Source organism: Rhinatrema bivittatum, chromosome 2 (genome assembly GCF_901001135.1).
Source record: "Rhinatrema bivittatum chromosome 2, aRhiBiv1.1, whole genome shotgun sequence".
Taxonomy (NCBI): domain Eukaryota; kingdom Metazoa; phylum Chordata; class Amphibia; order Gymnophiona; family Rhinatrematidae; genus Rhinatrema; species Rhinatrema bivittatum.
In genome coordinates, this window is record NC_042616.1 from 249,988,810 (window position 1) to 250,007,032 (window position 18,223).

The 18,223-nt window shown below is 42.3% G+C and overlaps 1 protein-coding gene across 2 annotated transcripts in view; it reads left to right on the plus strand.

Annotated features, from left to right (window-relative positions):
• Window positions 1-911: 911 nt before the first annotated feature.
• DYNC1LI1 (dynein cytoplasmic 1 light intermediate chain 1) overlaps window positions 912-18,223 on the plus strand; it is a 136,585-nt gene continuing 119,273 nt past the window's right edge. The window contains exons 1-3 of one of the 2 annotated variants that reach the window (XM_029589409.1): window positions 912-1,026; window positions 1,572-1,645; window positions 14,551-14,667. In XM_029589409.1, the coding sequence (XP_029445269.1) occupies window positions 14,625-14,667 (43 nt within the window). In that variant the 5' untranslated portion in view covers window positions 912-1,026; window positions 1,572-1,645; window positions 14,551-14,624. Of the gene's footprint in view, window positions 1,027-1,128; window positions 1,325-1,571; window positions 1,646-14,550; window positions 14,668-18,223 lie in introns of those variants that run through there. The other variant, XM_029589408.1, reaches the window with a different exon arrangement.

Genomic DNA, 18,223 nt, shown 5'->3' on the forward strand with positions numbered 1-18,223 from the left:
TTTAGTGCGTGTATATTGTGCAGCTGTATTGTGTGCCTAGAAAATTTATTTTTCCATCAAGACTTTTTATTATTTCATGATATTGCCTTCTGTGGTTCCTCCTACTTACTATCACGCCAATACTAAGAAGGAGGAAGCACAAAAAGCAATACTTTTTTTTTTAGCAAACGGAGCAAGACTTTATACCAGCTCTAGGGCAGGCGCTAAATTTTGTGTGTTAAAAAGTGCGTGCTGGGCGAACAGCGATTTTTTTTGCATCACGGGGTAATAACAGCCTCATTTACATGTGATGAGTACTAGTGGCTACACCTTTGTTTGGATGTGCATTTTAGAAGCGCTGAACCCTTTATTGCATCGGAGGTTAGTCTAGAGCATAGTATTGCATTGGCCCCCAAGTTTGGGAAGCTCTGCTTCTCTTAACTTATGCCTCATCATCCTGAAATTGCCTAGACATGCAATAAAAAATAAGATTTAAAAAACTGACTAGCTGGCGGGTGGTATTTAGTCTAGATTTAACTATCCTCCTGCTTTCTATTTACCTGGCAAGCCTAGAGAAGAGGTGGGGGTGGGGGTGGGGGTATTTGACATCTTCGCCTGCGTTAAATAGGTCTGGTTTTCAGGATCTATCAATGAATATAAGATATTTGCAACTAATGGAGGCAAGTCATTTAAATTTATGGATGCAGGAGATGCTGAAATATTGACCTTTCTAAGGCACTCAACGACAAGAGTGGGCTAGTCGCCAGAGCCTGGTCTGCCTATCACAGGGGATGAGTGACAGCGCAGTGCAAGCCTTTGTTCTGTAGAGGGGGTGCCTAAGTTGGCTGAGCGTCGGCCCAATAATACGGTAGTTAAGCAAAGCTGCTGGGGATAGAGCCTGGAACGAGCCTGCTCCGGGCTGCAACGACAACGGCACCGTAGCAGGGGAAGATAAAGCTCAACCAGCGCGGCTTGCATCAGCTAAGGAGAACGTGGTCCAGGATGTCAGACGGCACAATTCTAACGCCCGATTGCAAGGTGTGTCAGGTAAGGTGGAGGGAGGCGGGCGGGGGCTCAGAACGCGCTCGAGCCCCGCTGATTGCGAGGATGGGCGTGACGTAGGACGCCCCGCCCCTTCAGCCGGTACGGCGCGCTTTCATCATCCGGGCGCCAGTGGAGGCCACTACTGCCGCTCTCTCGCTCGTCCTAGGGCGCGCGTAGGAATGGCGGTGAACGCCGGGAGAGCCGCTGGCTCGTTCCCATTCTCCGCCGCGGGGCCGCCCCATGTAGCCAGGTCCACTAACGCCCGCAGCGAGGCGGCGGACGAGGACGGCCAGAACCTATGGTAGAGTTCGGCGAGAAGCTCCCCTTCTGCTACCTCTGTGTCACCCCCCCCCCCCCCCCCCGGTGCCGGCAGTCAGCCCCTCCTCCCACTCCAGTGAGGCGCTCAGTTGGGAACGGGTCGGATTAATAGAACCAAACAAACCCCGGCATGGTGGGAACCTGCCAGTAGGGGCCGGCTACCCCCGCTGCACGCACCTAGCGCCCGTCCCTCTGATATTCCCTGCCTGACACCCGCTCCTCTCTTGCAGGTCCTCCATCCTGAGCGAAGTCTCCACCCGCTCTCGGTCGAAGCTTCCGCCGGGGAAGAACGTGCTGCTGCTGGGTGAGTGCTGCTGGCGCTAGTCAGGCGCTAGGTGCACCTTAGCCTGCGCTTCTGCACTTTTGTGCTCATGTGCATTCGTCCTTTGTCGCTGATGATGGGGCTGGATGGACGGTGGCCGGCACCATTCCCCCCCCCTCCTGCTTGTTGAGCTGGCTTTATCCTGTAATGCTTCTCCCACAGTCCGTGCTGGGGTGTGCTGCCGGTCTCATGCTAGCGGCGGTGGACAGTTAGATCCTTTCCCCTTCCCCAAATAACAATGGGTATAGAGTCAGACAATAGACCTGCATTATATCCTGGCAGCAGATTCTAGAGGGATACCGGTGTGGCCTTTTTTTGTTCTCATTCAAAATAAACAAATTATACCTTCTGAAGACGTGAAATACAGTTAGCTAGTGAGTATCATGTATTTCTGTAATAGCTGACCTGGTGTAGGTATTAACTTGTCTTTTAAATGTAAAAATAGTCTGTGATTTTTAGGCCTAATTTTAAAATATATGATTGGCATCTTGCTTCTCAAGGAGTACTTTTTTTTATTTACTCATTTGCATTAATGGTTGTACATTTTATTAGTTTTAGTCATTGTTCAAATCATGAAAAAGCAAAGTCACACGAATATAAATGGATAGTGTGTTACCTATAAACTGGACAAGTCTCAGGGTACTGCATTTTTGTGCATTTTGTTTTTTTTATTACTTGATCTGTGGTACTGTTTTTAATTATAAACTAGGAAGGTCTAGGAGTACTGGCATAGGAGTGCTGGTTTTATAAAGTTCAGAAACAGATTTTGTTCTTTATAGATACACTAATAACTTCATTGGTTATTAGTTTAAATACCTCAAAACAAGCTTTATTCTGATGAATGGAGCATAGCTCCCAAAAGCCAGTCACAAATACATTGTGCTGGTGTAATAAAAAGGTACCCCCTATATCTATATATTTTTTTAAAGGGGTTAATGGACTGGCACCCTCAACTGTCAATGCAGTATTAAAAATTTATCAGCCAACTGGAAGCTTAAGATCTGCTTCCTAGCGTTTACTATGTGTACCTTCCTTTAAACAGATTAGTTGTGAACTGCTTTTCTGTGTTCAGGGATCAATATTGTGGAATGCACTGCCAGGAATAATTAAGGAAGAATGGCTAGTGAAATTTCAAAAAATAATTGCACACTTATTTCAGCAGGCCTTCAGTGTGTGATGTAAAACTGTTGTGCAATGTGCCAGAGACCTTGGAAAACATCTATTGGCCAATTTGGTGAAGTGTGGGTTATCGTGATATGTTTTAAATCTCTATTGAGCGAGGGGCATAGTGTGTTTCTGTTTGTTGCTTTTATTATGTTTTATAGATTTATGTACATATATTTTTTTATTTTTAATAATTAGTTTTATTGTATGACATGTGTAATGTATATGGATGGCATTATCAACTTTACTAAGTAGTTTACATATGTGGTATAAAAATGTATAAATATACTTTATTTTATAATCTTCAAAGCTATAAAGAATCATAGTAAAAAGCTAGTGGGGAGGGAGAGATTTGTTTAGAGAAGACTAAGACATTTGAGGAGAACAGTACAGCTACAGGACTTTTCTGGTAATGAATCAGAACATCACTGTTTGATAATTTCATTTCAAATGTCTTACATTCCTGGGTAGTTTAAATGTTTCCTTTTAATATGGTGGTTAAAAGGTGTGATGCAGTGGCTTGGTCTGCTACATAAGAAACTGCCATGCTGGGTCAGACCAAGGGTCCGTCAAGCCCAGCATCCTTTTTCCAACAGAGGCCAAACCAGGTCACAAGAACCTGGCAATCCACTAAGATCCCATGCTACTGATGCAATTAATTCACCAACTTTAATTTTTTCAAGGGAAACCTTGGAAAACGGATGCAATTAATAGCAGTGGCTATTCCCTAAGTAAACTTGATTAATAGCAGTTAATGGATTTCTCCTGCAAGAACTTATCTAAACTATTTTGAACCCAGCTACACTAACTGTACTAACCACATCCTCTGTCAACAAATTCCAGAGCTTAATTGTGCGTTGAGTGAAAAATAATTTTCTCCGATTAGTCTTAAAATGTGCTACTTGCTAATTTCATGGAATGCCCCCTGGTCCTTCTATTATCTGAAAGTGTAAATAACCGAGTCACATTTACTCGTTCAAGACATCTCATGATCTTAAAGACCTCTATCATATTCCCCCTCAGCCGTCTCTTCTCCAAGATGAACAGCCCCAACCTCTTCAGCATTTCCTCATAGGGGAGCTGTTCCATTCCCTTTATCATTTTGGTTGCCCTACTCTGTACTTTTTCCATCACAACTATATCTTTTTTGAGATGCAGCAACCAGAATTGTATACAGTATTCAAGGTGCGGTCTCACCATGGAGCAATACAGAGGCATTATGACATTTTCTGTTTTATTAACCATTCCCTTCTTAATAATTCCGAACATTCTGTTTGCTTTTTTGACTGCTGCAGCACACTGAGCCGACTATTTCAAAGTATTATCCACTATGATGCCTAGTTCTTTTTCCCACCAGAGGTACACCCTCTGCACACCACAGCCCTGATGACCAGAGCGGAAACCCCACAAATCCACTTGAGATGGAGCTCCAACTTTCGATCCTGCATATCCCTCAATGCAGTGGAGACTGCTTCCAGAATAATAGTTTTCTTGTGACTGCTGACACTGAGGTATACACGTTGGGCAGAGACAACTCCAGTTTCCTCCGTTAAAGGATAGAGCTTCGCCATAGCTCTTCCAACTTGCAGACCGGACTCAGGAGTATCCCACTCCCTGACCACCAGCTTCTTCACAGACTTGTAGAAAGGAAGAGCTTTAGCTGGCCCCCTCAGGTCATCCAAAACCATATCTTTATTTTATTTATTTAAAGACTTTTTTTATACCGAAGATCATGTACAAGTACATATCGCTTCGGTTTACAGCGAACCAACAGTTGGAAATTACAGCGAACAATATGAACATAATTTAACAAAAATTGAACAAGAATAGAATTAGAATTGAACAAGTATAACGAGAGGGGATTATGGGGAATAGCGAATAGGTAAACATGAGAATCAAAACAAGGAATACATGATAAGGAGTAAGGGGAACTTCGAGCAGTTAAACACGTCCGAACCTAAGTTCTATAAAGTAGGGTCCGGTAAGGAACTTTAAGTAAATGCTCTTGAGAAGAGCCAGGTCTTCAGTTTTTTTTTTTTGAACGTCCGCAGGCAGGGTTCTGTGCGGAGTTCCGAGGGAAGATTGTTCCATTGTATGGGTCCAGCAATTGAGAGAGCTCGTTTCTTGAGAGCTGACTTGGTGGGGGGAACATGAAGGGTACCTAGGTATGTTCTAATTGGTCTGGAGGCTGAGTGATGTTGAAGAGGGCAGGATAGTTCGAGCGAGGTTAGAGAGTGAATAGTTTTGTGGATCATGGTTAGCACTTTATACTGAATTCTGAATTTGATAGGGAGCCAATGTAAATACATAAGGACGGGGGTGATGTGATCTCCTTTGCTGGTATTGGTTAAGATTCTTGCTGCAGAATTCTGTAGCATTTGAAGTGGTTTGGTGGTGATAGCTGGGAGGCCGATTAGAAGGGAATTGCAGTAATCTATTTTTGAGAATAAGATGGCTTGGAGAACTGTTCGGAAGTCCTGCAGGTGAAGGAGGGGTTTCAGATTTTTTAGAATAAGTAATTTATGTAAGCATTCTTTTGTTGTGGTGTTGACGAATCTTTTTAAATTCAGCCGATTGTCTATAGTTACTCCCAAATCTCTTACATTTGTGGTAGTAGATATTTGGAGTGAAGGGAGGTTGTGGAGCATCTGAGCCTGTTTGCTGTTCTCTTGATCGATGAGTAGTAGTTCCGTTTTAGATGTGTTGAGTACTAAATTAAGGTTGGTAAGGAGGGCGATTATAGACTGTAGGCAACTGTTCCAAAAAGTGAGCGTTTTAGCGATTGATTCTTTGACTGGTATCAGGATCTGAACATCATCTGCGTAGATGAAATGAATAACCTTTAGCTTTGTGAGAAGCTGACAGAGCGGAAGGAGGTATATCTGCGCTCTCCAATTCAGACTCTTCCTGCAGAAGTACTGCTGTGGAGCAGAAAACAAATTTTATGTCACTTTTTCCAGCCCTTCCACTTCCCCTGCATGCTGCCTGAAAGGAAGACACTGCAGCAGTTAACAGTGAGCTGCTAGGCACGGGGACTTAAAAACATAGTGCAGGAGACAACCTATAGAGCCGATACAATAATGTGGGTTAAAACTGTGCACTGAAATTCAGCACACAGTTTGAGAGAAAAATGTTCAGCGCAGAAAGCTATTTTTTTGTACGCTCAAAGCATATTTACGCACAGAAAACCTTTCTTTTTATGTAGAGAGTGTTTTCTCTGCATAAATCCTGATTCCAGGTCCCCCATGTAGGAACTTCAGCTTCTGCCCGTAGACTGATACAGGTGCCAGAAACTTTACTTCACCTCTGACCAGGAGTAAGCCAGTGCACATCACTTCATTGATGGGTAAAAGATTCTTCAAACTCCACACACTGAAGAGAATCAAACCTCTTCTTCATACCTCCGACTTCCGCACAGTTCTGCAAGCTATGATCCTGTCCAAACTTGATTATTGTAACGCTATCCTCCTTGGCTTACCAAAAAGTACCCTACAACCTCTACAGTTATTACAAAATGCTGCGGCACGCATCCTTACCAACACACACCGTCATGACCACATCACACCAGTCCTTCAATCTTTACATTGGCTCCCTGTAACCTCCAGGATAATATATAAAGTACTCACGCTAATACACAAAGCAATTCATAATCAGGACATGCAATGGTTCCCAGAACATCTCCTGCTTCACACTCCGACAAGACCCACAAGAACACATCACCTAGCCAAACTCCAAATACCCTCTCCTAAGTGCTTGAAACATATCACCTTTAGAGAGCGATCCTTTATCATATCAGGAACCTCTCATTGGAATAAAATGCCTTCCCAACTACGCCAGGAACCTTGCCACAAAACATTTAAGCACAATCTTAAAACATGGCTGTTCAAACTAGCGTATCCTGACTAATAAACTGACTCCCCACATAGATTCGACATGACCGTCCATTTGACCACCAACCGACCGCTCATTTGACCCTCTCACCTTCTTTTTTCTCTCCCTACCCCATCTGACCCTCTCCCCACCCTTCTGACCCTCGCCCATTCTACACCCCCCACCCTCTCCTTCCCCCCCTTCTTTACCCTAGGTTCCCTCCTCTTCTTCCCCCCCAATCATCCTTATTGCTTATTTAACCTACTTGTTAATATCAACTTGTACATTTGTATATATTTCTCGTATTATTCTCCTCTGCCCTTGTTAATTCCTACCTGTTAATGTTATTATTGTAAAGCCTGTTGCTAATTTATGTTACATTGTGAACCGAGGTGATGTTTTGCAAACGTGCCTCGGTATATAAGAAACCTCTAAATAAATAAATAAATAAATAATGCCTTCATGTATATGTGATTTCCATGTGAGGGTGCTAAGCAGATGATCAGTTGTGTACACACATTTTTTGTGCACAAAACACCTTGCTGCATCTGGAATAACATTTGAGCATAGAAATGTGTACACAACTGCGGCTAAAATTATACGCTGTGAGGGGAGAGCTTTCAAGATGGCGTTCTTTGTAATTATTGCCAGTATGCCCCATGCTAAATGGAAAGCCCGGGTCCAGTGTGGAGAAAGTTCCTCCACACTGATGGAAGCATTTCAACCCCGGATAGGTAGTTTCTCCGCGACACTTCCCCCACTAACACCTGGAGATCGGGTCACAGAGGGGTCAGCTGAGGAGCTTTCCCCTCAGACTGAAATATCTCTAAGCCCCGGATCACCCAGGAGACCGCCGCCGGGCCTTGGTGAAGGACATAGGCAGCAGGACGTCATTAGCCCCTCGGGGGATATCCGAGGTGAGGCAGAAGCGGCGGTGCAAATGAAAACATCTTGTGGACTTACCATCCTGGAGCAAGCGAATACAGACCCCAGTGGAGGTAATGGAGTTGGGCTGGACTTTGCTGCAATGCTTGGGACGCCGGGCATTGGCAATGGTGTCGGTGTAGCAGCGAGTGGGGGAAGGGAGTTTGAGAACCAAGAAATTTTCAAACAAGTTTCTTTGCTCCCTAAAGAGGAAATAACTCTTTCTACGATTTGGATAGCTCTTCAATCCCTTGAGAAGGCTATACTGGGGTTAACAAAAGAAGTGTGAAATGTTAAAAGCCAAGTTAAACAAAATGCAACTGAACTGGTTCTCCAAAATGCTAAATTGGGAAAAATAGAAGGTCGGATTACTGAAGTGGAGAAAATTCAGTCAAACTTAGTTCAGAGTGAAAGCGAGTCGACTAAGAGACTGGAAAAGATTGTGTGCCCTCAGGCTATTTTCAATCTAAGATTTATAAATTTTCCAGTGCTTAGAAATATTCCACCTATGGATTTGTTTAAATTGTATGTCTCTCAGGTTTTAAAGATACCTGAGGAAATTAAACCTGTTATTACAAAGGCGTACTATTTGTACCCCAGAGAAGCAAATCAAGAAAATAAATATAGAAGACCAGGTATTGCCAGATTTAACCACTCTACTTGAATTCTCCCAGGAGATGGTAGTCTCTCAACGGAGACTGCTATTAGTCTCGTTTGCCTTATTAATGGACAAGAACAATGTCTTCAAGCAATATTTCCGAAATAACCAAGTTTTATTTTTCATTCAGAAAATATGGTGTTACCCGGACTTGGTAAAACACAATTGAGAAGAAAATCTTTTCTAAATATGAGGGAGGAAGTTCTTAAAAGGAGCAATTTTCAAATTACAATTTCCTTGTAAATGTTGTGTATCTCTTGGGGAGCAGAGAGATGTCTTTTGACCCAATACAGTTAAGATCATTTTTGGACACTCACTCCAACCAAGTTAAACTTGCTGTTCTGGTGTATGTAGAAATGAGCAAAAACTTCTGTAATACATGGTGTATATTCATGTATTTTGGTTTTCTATGTGTTGAATGTTCATTTGGCTATTACCCTCCTTCAAACAATTTTTGAGAGAACAGTTATACCTCAATAAATTTGTAAACATTTCTGTTACGAATAATGGCTCCTTATTTCCATAGCTCTCCTGTATTTCCTTTATGGTTAAGAACAGATTATTTTGTAGTGTTGTTGAATTGCCAATGTATAAGTATATTATTTCTTCACTGTACTTAAGAGATTTCTTAAACAAGTGGATGCTTGTATTATGTTTAAAAGCAATATATAAGAAATTAAAAAAAATAAAATTATACGCTGTGCTGAACGCGCCTCATTGCTTCAGCCTCAGTTTCCTATGAGTAAAAATCTGGAGATGGGGCAGAGTAAACTACATGCAAAGATTTAATTTTGAAATCCCAGTTTCTTAAGTGTGTAGGGTAGTGCAGGATTTTCAAAGGGAAATTGAGGGGAGTTTACCTTTTGAAAATTAGCTTGCAGGCCTGCAGATCCCTTCAAAACTGGCCCCTTCATGTACAGTTTCTAAATTGAACTAGGCACGCCCAAATAAAATTGCTCACTTAAAAAAAAAAAAAACAAAAAAAACCACTGTACAACTCTGTTAAGTCCTTTAACTCTGGTTCTGCTTCATTTTCAAAATAAAGCCCTTAGGATTTATAGTAATTGTAATGTTGCTTTAACCATTGCTCTGTGGTGAGGGAATTGCTATTTGTTCAGATCTTGTAAAGCGTAATTGGGCATTAGATTAATGGGCGAAACAGATTTGGCATGAAGGTGTTAAAATCAAACCTTCAAAAGAAAAGGGTTGCTAGTTGGGAAGCTCCTGACTTCAGTAGTAAGGTGTGGCCCTCTTAGCCATTCTGCCACAGTGAGCTGGCACTTCACCACCTCATGGCTCTCCACTGCTCAACTTCAGTTCTCTTTGGCCTGCAAATTAAGCACAAGGAATCTCTGAAACCAATTAGGTAGTAGTTCTGTTGTAAATTGATAATATGCACAAAACAAATTTTTATTAAACACCAAAAAACCCCCAAACTTTCAATGTTTAAATATATTTGCTTTAAACATTTTTCTAAACTTTGATATTTTATTTTGTCACTTTTCTCCTGCTCTTCTATTTTTATTTGCCTTTCTTTTACCTCAGCTGCTCCGAGTTAAGCTTTCATCTGCCTTTCCTAAGTGTGGTGTTGTCTTCCCCTCCCCTGTCGTCTTCTGTCTCCTCCAGTTTCTCTTTTACTCCTTTTCACACACTCCTCTATCAGTCTTTCATTCCTTTGTGCTACCTGTTTCACGTGTTTCTTACTTCTCATGGCTGTCTTAAGTCCTCTTGCTTCAGCTGCTCACGGTGGAGTTATTTTGGTAGTGGTGTTTTGTAGAGATGTGAATAGTGTGATCGATCGTCTTAACGATCGATTTCGGCTGGGAGGGGGAGGGAATCGGATCGTCGCAGTTTGGGTTTTTTAAATATCGTGTAAATCGAAAACCGGCACACTAAAACATCCCTAAAACCCACCCCGACCCTTTAAAATAAATCCCCCACCCTCCCGAACCCCCCCAAAATGCCTCCAACATTGCTCTATGCTTCAACGGCAAGAGGAAATGTGGGACAAAGGATTTATATTCACAAACAAGTATGGGAGTAGCTTGCTTGTTGCGGTGGTTACTACCCCAAACCAATTAAGCCTGATACTTCACTTTTGAGTACATATAACCCTAGCTCACTGCTTCAACAGCAGGGGGGATGAAGATAAGAGGATTTACATTCAGACAACTACCAACAAGGACTGAATTGCATAGTCTGGGTAAACAAGCGTGGGAGTAGCTTGCTTGTTGCCGCAGTTACTACCCCGAACCAATTAGGCTTGATACTTCACTTTTATGCATCTCCAGCACTGCTCTCTACACCAATGGCAGGGATGGAAGGAAATTAGAACCAAAAAGTTACCAATAAAGGCCCTGACTTCAGCGGTCAGAGTAACAGATAAGTGAGAAAAATAACTGAATGCTTGCTGGGCATACTGGATGGGCCGTTTGGTCGTCTTCTGCTGTCATTTCTATGTTTCTATGTTAAAGAGAGAAATCTTACCACAATCACTCCACAGCTGGCATATGTGGGTTATATCCTTGCAACGTGGACAGGAATAACTGGGTTTTCATCCATCTCACAGAAGGCCTCTCGGGTTTGTATTAAAGAAGCACCCTTCATTAACCCCTTTTATCCTAGCAACAGTTTCATGTTCTTATGGGTGATCATGAAATGTCTAGCTGTCATTTTGGCAATTCTACACAAATTAGGGCAGGGGTGGCCACCTCTGGTCATTGAGAGCCACAAACAGGCCTGATTTTCAGAGGATACACAATTAATATGAATGAGAGAGATGCTTGCACTGCCCCATTGTATGCAAATTTATCTCGTGAATGTTCATTGTGCATATCTTGAAAACCTGGCCTTTTTGTGGCTCTCGAAGACTGGAGTTAGCCACCCCTGAATTAGGAGATCAGGACTTGGACTCTTAGTTGTTCAAGAGCACATCTTAATTTAAAGACGGGTGCAACCAGGAGAAGCACTATCTGACAGTCACTAGGTTCATTGTCGTCCTAACCTAAAACTCCGATCACAGTATTGCAGTTGGCATTTGTAGGGATCCTGATAGGCAATGGACTAGGTCACGTTTATCTCCCTGCCAAAGAGGCAAAGGTGGGTGAAGTCACTTGCCCATGTCACAAGGAATACTGCGGAGGATGCAGGATTCAAATCCTGGCTCCCCTGTTTCTCAGCCTGCTACTCTAACTATTCCTCCATTCCAGAGTCAGCAGACAGCACATTGAGATGAGTGAAACTTGTATTTTCCACTAACTTTTTTTTTTCCATTTTTGTTCGTTTATTAAAATGAACTGAAATTCCCAGGAAAAATAAAATAAAAACTGAAAACGAAGGCTCCTATTCATACAATAATCCACAAAAAATCCAAAAGGAAAAAGAGGGCCCCAACCAACCACTAGCCCACCCATTAACTTGCCTATCAGTGCAGATCTCATCAACCCATGCACTATAAAACCAATCCCTCAGTATAGGAACTGTCAATATCTGTTAAAAGCTTTCCTGAACACCCATAACTTCAAATATTTCCTAAATGTCAAAAAATTGGATTCCAGCTGGATATCAAATGGTACCTCATTCCAAAGGCTAGGGCTGAAGATACCAAATGCTAACTTAAGTGAGGTAACAAGCCTTGCCTTAAGACAAGGGAGAGACCACCAATAGATCTTGCTGCGAAGATGGCAAATTTCCTCCTGGCACATAATCAAAAGGTCTTTTAGATAGGTTGGGTCCTTCCCATTTAGGCACTTTTGGATGACTGAAAGAAGTTAAAACTGAACATGCCAGAAAATGGGTGGGTGGCCAGTAAAATTTTCTGAATTGGGGTGATGTGAACCTGAGGTTTAATCCCTTGTCAAAATTGGAGCTGCTGTATTTTTGAAGGAGCTGAAGCCTTTGAAGGCTCTTTTGAGGTAAATCTTGATACAGTGACTTACATTATTTGATCCTACTTGTAACTAATGCATGGGTAACAGTCTGAAGGTCTTGGACAAGATTAGACATCGATTTTTGCTTTAAAACATAGAAAACTTTAGTCCAAGAGTGCTCCTAAATCCTGTTTTACATCTTTTGGCTGCCGTCAGCTCTCATAAGTGAGAGGTCATAAGAATTTTGTCTGTTCTATAAAGCCACAGCATTTTGGATGTTTGCGAGATTCAGGAATTTCATGCATTTCTCACAAAATGACTGTTTTAAGCAGGCATATTAGTATTTTTGGGTTCACATGTTTGTTTGGATTTCCACTCATCTTCAGGTTTTTACAAAATATATAATATGTTCCTATTTATGAAATTTGTTTAACTGTTAATACAGTAGTCATTTTGCACAGAGTGAATTTCCTTCAAGAAGCTGTAGTATGTTTTCCTTTTCAAAGTAATTTCAGTTTTAGCTATTGGTCAGTGCACCAGCTTTTATGATACATATTTGTCTTTACTCATTCTTAAGATTTTTTTTGTTAGCATTGTTGAGGCCTTTGGGGTCTCATTCCTTGTTTTTTGTTTTTTTTTTTTTTGTTAATTTTTATTTATAAGTTTGATATTCTTATCAATGGTCCCAAGGCAGATTACAATAGTTATGCTTTTTTTAATTATATTTTTATTGGTATTAAATAATTTACATGAAATAAAATACAAGAAACAATGAATTATATAGCATATCACTTCATACAACCATACACATGGTTGATTGTTCTCTTATACTCTCCCTTGATAGGGACTATTGTAAAAAGAAAAACGAAAACCAGGACAGAAAAATAAACCTATTTGATCCTCTCCTCAATCTTCCAGCTAGTTAGTATTTTTAATTTTATCCACAATAAAAACTGTTCAAGATGTTTGATCAAAGAAATCAAATTTTACCCCATGCAAAACCACAATACCTTTAGAGGGGTTCTTAAAATAAAGTGAAGCCCCCCAACTCAATAACACTTTGCTTCAATTGCAAAAACAATTTCTATGAGCTTGAGTTGGCCTAGAGACATCTGGGAAAGACTTATAAGATTAATTTTGTGAACAAAAGTTGTATTTGACGTACTGTCTCAAAACCAAATCTTTATCATCTGTCTTTACAAAGGAAACAATCAAGGTTGCCCTGGTAGAAATATCATTAGAATAAAGAAATTAAATAACACTTTCAAAAGAGGCTAGGAGGTCTAAATCTCCTTCCTTGTCACTAGAAACGTTTAGTATCAGGAACATAACACTGACATATCTAAGACTGAAACACTTTTTTTCTTTTGCAATCTATAGCATCTCAGACATATTTCTTAGTGGGGCCAGGAGCCTAGATTTGGGAAAATTTAAAAAGCACATGTTTTTGATCAAATAACATTCTCAAGTAACTGAGTTTTGTTTTGTAAAAACAAGTTATCCTTAACACTGTATAGCTTGTAATGTTGAAACTTGATCTTGAGCTGAAGAAATTGCTGTGTCTCAGTCAGTTTTGTAGAAGAACCTAAGGAGAACTTATAACTGCGAGATGTTCCACATTAGAATACCTTCGGTGTGTGTTACAACCTGCCAGATATCCCAAAGGAAAATAGCAAAAGGTTCAGCTGAAACCTCTTACCTTGTCCTCCTTGTCAAAGTAGGCACAGCCCTGGTATGGAGACATTAGATGTTTTGGGTATTGTCCCTCCAGTTGGACTCGCAGACTCACCAATTTGTACCTCTTTCAGCGCTGCTGGAATATCCGCTGATAGGATGAGGAGATGGGGCATGTTGTCAGGGCTCAAAGAAATTCCAGAGCTCTCCCCACTCAAGTTGCCTGGGGTTGAAAAACCCAGGTGTTGTACTTGAGCATCATCTTCTTGGACAGTACCCTATCTGACATTGTCAAGAGGCACCTGGAGGCCTCTATAACCTTTAAGGCAGTAGAGGAGAGCAGGGAGAGAGCCCAGTTGTGGTCCAGCTGTCTGCTGGTGGTAATTCCCCATGTTCCTCTTTTTGGACAGTACTCTACCTGACATCCTAAAAGGGGCGCCTGAAGGCCCTCTACAACTACAATCATGCTTTATACCGTGAATTAACACTCTCAACCTTCAGCTCTCTAGAAAGATGTTTACAATTGAAAATAAAATTTGTCTATCTTGTCTGTCTTCAAGCATATTGTACCCTTGATGATTTTTACATAGATTAGAGTAATTCAAAACCTACAGCATAAAGCATATGCTTTAACAGTTGAATTGTTTTCACTAAAGGAAGTCAGGCATTTTATACTCTACAGAGGTGTATTTGTGTTCACATTTTTCTGCTTTGCTCTTTGTGTACAGGAGAAGATGGAGCAGGTAAAACTAGCTTAATAGGAAAACTTCAAGGAATAGAAGAGTACAAGAAAGGAAGAGGAATGGAATATTTATACATAAACGTGCATGATGAAGACAGAGATGGTAAGTGTTTTGTAGAAGCAATTCTACATTTTAGAAAAAAACCTTTAAATTCTGGGAGCCAGGTCCTGGTGTTTAAAGTTCAGAAAACTGAAAAATAAAACTAAAAAAAAGTTTAAAAAAATTTACAAAAAAAATTGAAAACAAAATATAAAGACCAAACAAAATAGAAGTAACAAAAAGTGGAAAAATAAGAAATAACTTTTCCTGTCTTCTAAAATAATTTTGACTGGTGCCTAAGTTTTTTCTAAATGTATTTCCACCCCTACTTGATACTGTAGGATCTCCCTTTAAGAGCAGCAGCTTAATCAAGTCTAATGTAATTTACTTTTGATTTTTCAACTCTACATTTGCAAAGGTCTTAGCATTTGGTCAGATGACTCCAGAACCAGTGGGTTATGCACCTCTACCAGCATATGAAAATGGAGGAAACTGACGTCACAGTATATATATTCCTGCAGTGACCCCAGCTTGCCAGTATTCTCCATCTCCAGCAGATGGTGGGTGTACATCTCTCTATTGGGGATTGCTTTACTTTGAAAAGGAGACATAAAAGAAACTTAATTCACCCTGCTCTCCTGCGATAATACCAAATGGTCCCTCCCTGAGTTGAGAATTCGAGGTGATTTCCGTGGTCTTTTGGATGAGTGCCTTGGTCCAATAGCTGTTTTTCGGCCGGCATGGATTTAGTTGTTCAAATAGCTGAAAGGCAGCGGGTACAGAGAAGGAGGGTTTCTTGTGTAGGGCTTCCTCCTTCAGTCTCTGTGCTTGGCGCACCGTTCCAATGTTCATCCCTCTGCGTGGGAGGTTGAGGGACAGGGGGCTGCCTGCTGATGGGGCAGCTCTGTAGGCTAGGCCCTGCTTTGAGGCATTTTGCGTGCTTTGTCTGTGTTAGGCTGCCTTCTTCCGGATTGTCTGTTCGATTTGTGCATCCAGAGTTCGGATGCTTAGGCCTCTGTGCATCCAAGTTAAGCAGCGCCTTAGTGGCCGCACGCTTACCTGTGTGCACAAGTTTTAAGATGCCTAGATGTTTTTAGATGCTAACAAAAAAACAGCTGGACGCATGCCTTCAGTTGTCACATAGCATACTGTCGGCCTGATGGCGCCTATATTTAAGAAACCTAAGCGCCTTTCCCTCTGTGCTGCCTATCACACTCTGGCATCTTAGTCTGGCATGTCCACTAACTTGTGTCAGTATTTGGAAGCTCGGGGAAAATTATCTTCTTCTTTCATGGCCTGGTTCTTCCCAACCAGATGAAGGTCTAGGTAAAGACGTGTCAGGAGGGGCACCTGATGTTGGAACTCCCCTAACTGGTTTGTCATCAGGGGGAAGGTAGCTCAGTGAGTGTGCCTTCTGGTTTTGGCATGGATCCTTCTGCATTTCCTTGGGTATAGTTTTTACAGGGATTGCAGTCCTTTCTTCAGCTGGAGGATAAGAAGCAGGTGCTGTGCTCCTTCAGCATGTAAGGTCGTACTAGGGGATCCAAGTGTTTTTCTACCCTATAAAGGGGCAGCCTTTCAGAGGACTTGGCCTTTCATTAGGTTTCAGTCCTTTCATTCCAGACAACCCAGAAGAGGTGCGGACTCGAGTAGTAGAACCTCCCGAGCCTCCCAATGAAAGTTTGCTGACTCGCCCATAAACAGGAGATAGGGGGACACCTGTTTTATCAGAGGTGGGTTGAGATCACAAAAGATCAATGGGTCCTGGAGGTAATACGAGAAGGGTATGCATTGGAGTTTTGCAGTGTTCCTCTGCACATGTTCATGGTATCTCCCTGCAGAAGAAACAGGTAGTGGAGGTTACGTTAGCAAGGCTCCTCAGTCTGATGGCTGTAGTTCCAGTGCCCATGACTCAAAAAAAAAATTAATAATAATATGGGGCAATATTCCATTAATTTTGTTGTGCCCAAGAAGGAGGTACTCCTTTCATCCCATCCTGGATCTCAGAGGTCAATCTTCATCTGCGGGTGATGCATTTTCGCATGGAAACTTTGCATTCAGTGATGATCCCTGTGCAGTAGGGGGAATTTTGACCTCAACATCTTCTGTGACTTTGCAGTTCTGGGATGCCATTATCAGTTTTGGGTGCTGTCCTTTGGTCTGGCCACGGCTCCCAGGACCATTTCCAAAGTAATGAGTGCATTTGCTTCCTCTCCAGCGTTCTCTGCTGTCTCAGTAGAACCCACAGTCTCAGGACTATTCAATTTAGCTCCACCTTCTGATAGAAGTCTCTTCCCAACTGCAGTGGGAAGAGACCGGACTGGCTAGTACTCAAGACAGATGCAAGCCTCCATGGTTGGGGAGTTCACTGTCAGGAGCTGAAAGCACAAGGGCGATGGAGTGCAGAAGAGTATCTCTGGAGCATCAGTCAGCTGGAAGCCAGGGCAGTCAGATTGGCATGTTTGCAGTTCGGCAAGCTTCAGGGTCCAGCGGTCCAGATAATGTCAAACAATGCAACGACTGTGGCTTACATCAATTGGCAGGGAGGAACCAAGAGGCATGAAGTGTCACAGTAGAGAGATCAACTTATGGAATGGGCTGAAGGGCATTTCCAGATGATCTCAGCCTCACACATAGCAGGAAAAGACACTGTAAGAGCAAACTTTCTCAGCAGGGAGAGTCTGGACCCAGGAAAATGGGTGTTGAATGAGGCGTGTCAGCTGATTCTGGATCATTGAGGTCTCCTGTTTCTAGACCTGCTGGCAACTTCTTGCAATGTGAGGGTTCCGTGATTCTTCAGTTGAAGGAGAGATCCTAAGTCATTGGGGATCAATGCCCTGGTGCAGGAATGGCTGGAAGACAAGTTGCTGTATGCCTTTCCTCCATGGCCCATGCTAGGCTTTTTGATTTGAAGTGTTGAGCACCACAGAGGGATGGTGCTCTTGGTTGCTCCAGATTGGCCCAGGAGACTGTGGTATGCAGATCTGCAGTGGCTCCTGGTGGACTCTCCCCTTCGACTTCTAGCGCACAGGAATCTGCAGCATGGACCTGTTCTTCACAAAGATCTGACTATTTTGTCTTACAGCATGGCCTTTGAAAGGGCTCGCTTGCTGAAGCATGGATACTCTGCGGCAGTAACTTCCACCTTGTTACGAGCTAGAAAGTTCTCCACTTCTTGGCCTATGTGCAGGTTGGCGAGTATTTGAGGCCTGGTTGAAGATCGAGGTACTCTATCTTGTTCAGTCACGATCCCGCTCATTTTGGAATTTTTGCAGGATGGCTTGAATAAAGGCTTGGCCCTCAGTTCCTTAAAGGTACAAGTAGTGTCTCTCACCTCTTTCAGGGGGGTCAGGTGAATGGTGGATCCTTGTCGACTCATCCTGATATAGTCCGTTTCCTGAAAGGAGTGAAACATTTTCATCCTCCTTTGCGATTTCTGGTACCATCATGAAGTCTTAATTTGGTGTTGGATTTCTTAGCGAGCTATATGTTTAGGCTGATGCGCAACCTTTACTTGCGGTTACTGACATTGAAAATGGTGTTTCTTATGGCAATTTGTTCTGCACATAGTTTCCTAGCTGCGGACTTTGTCATACTGGGAGCCATTCCTCCAGGGGTG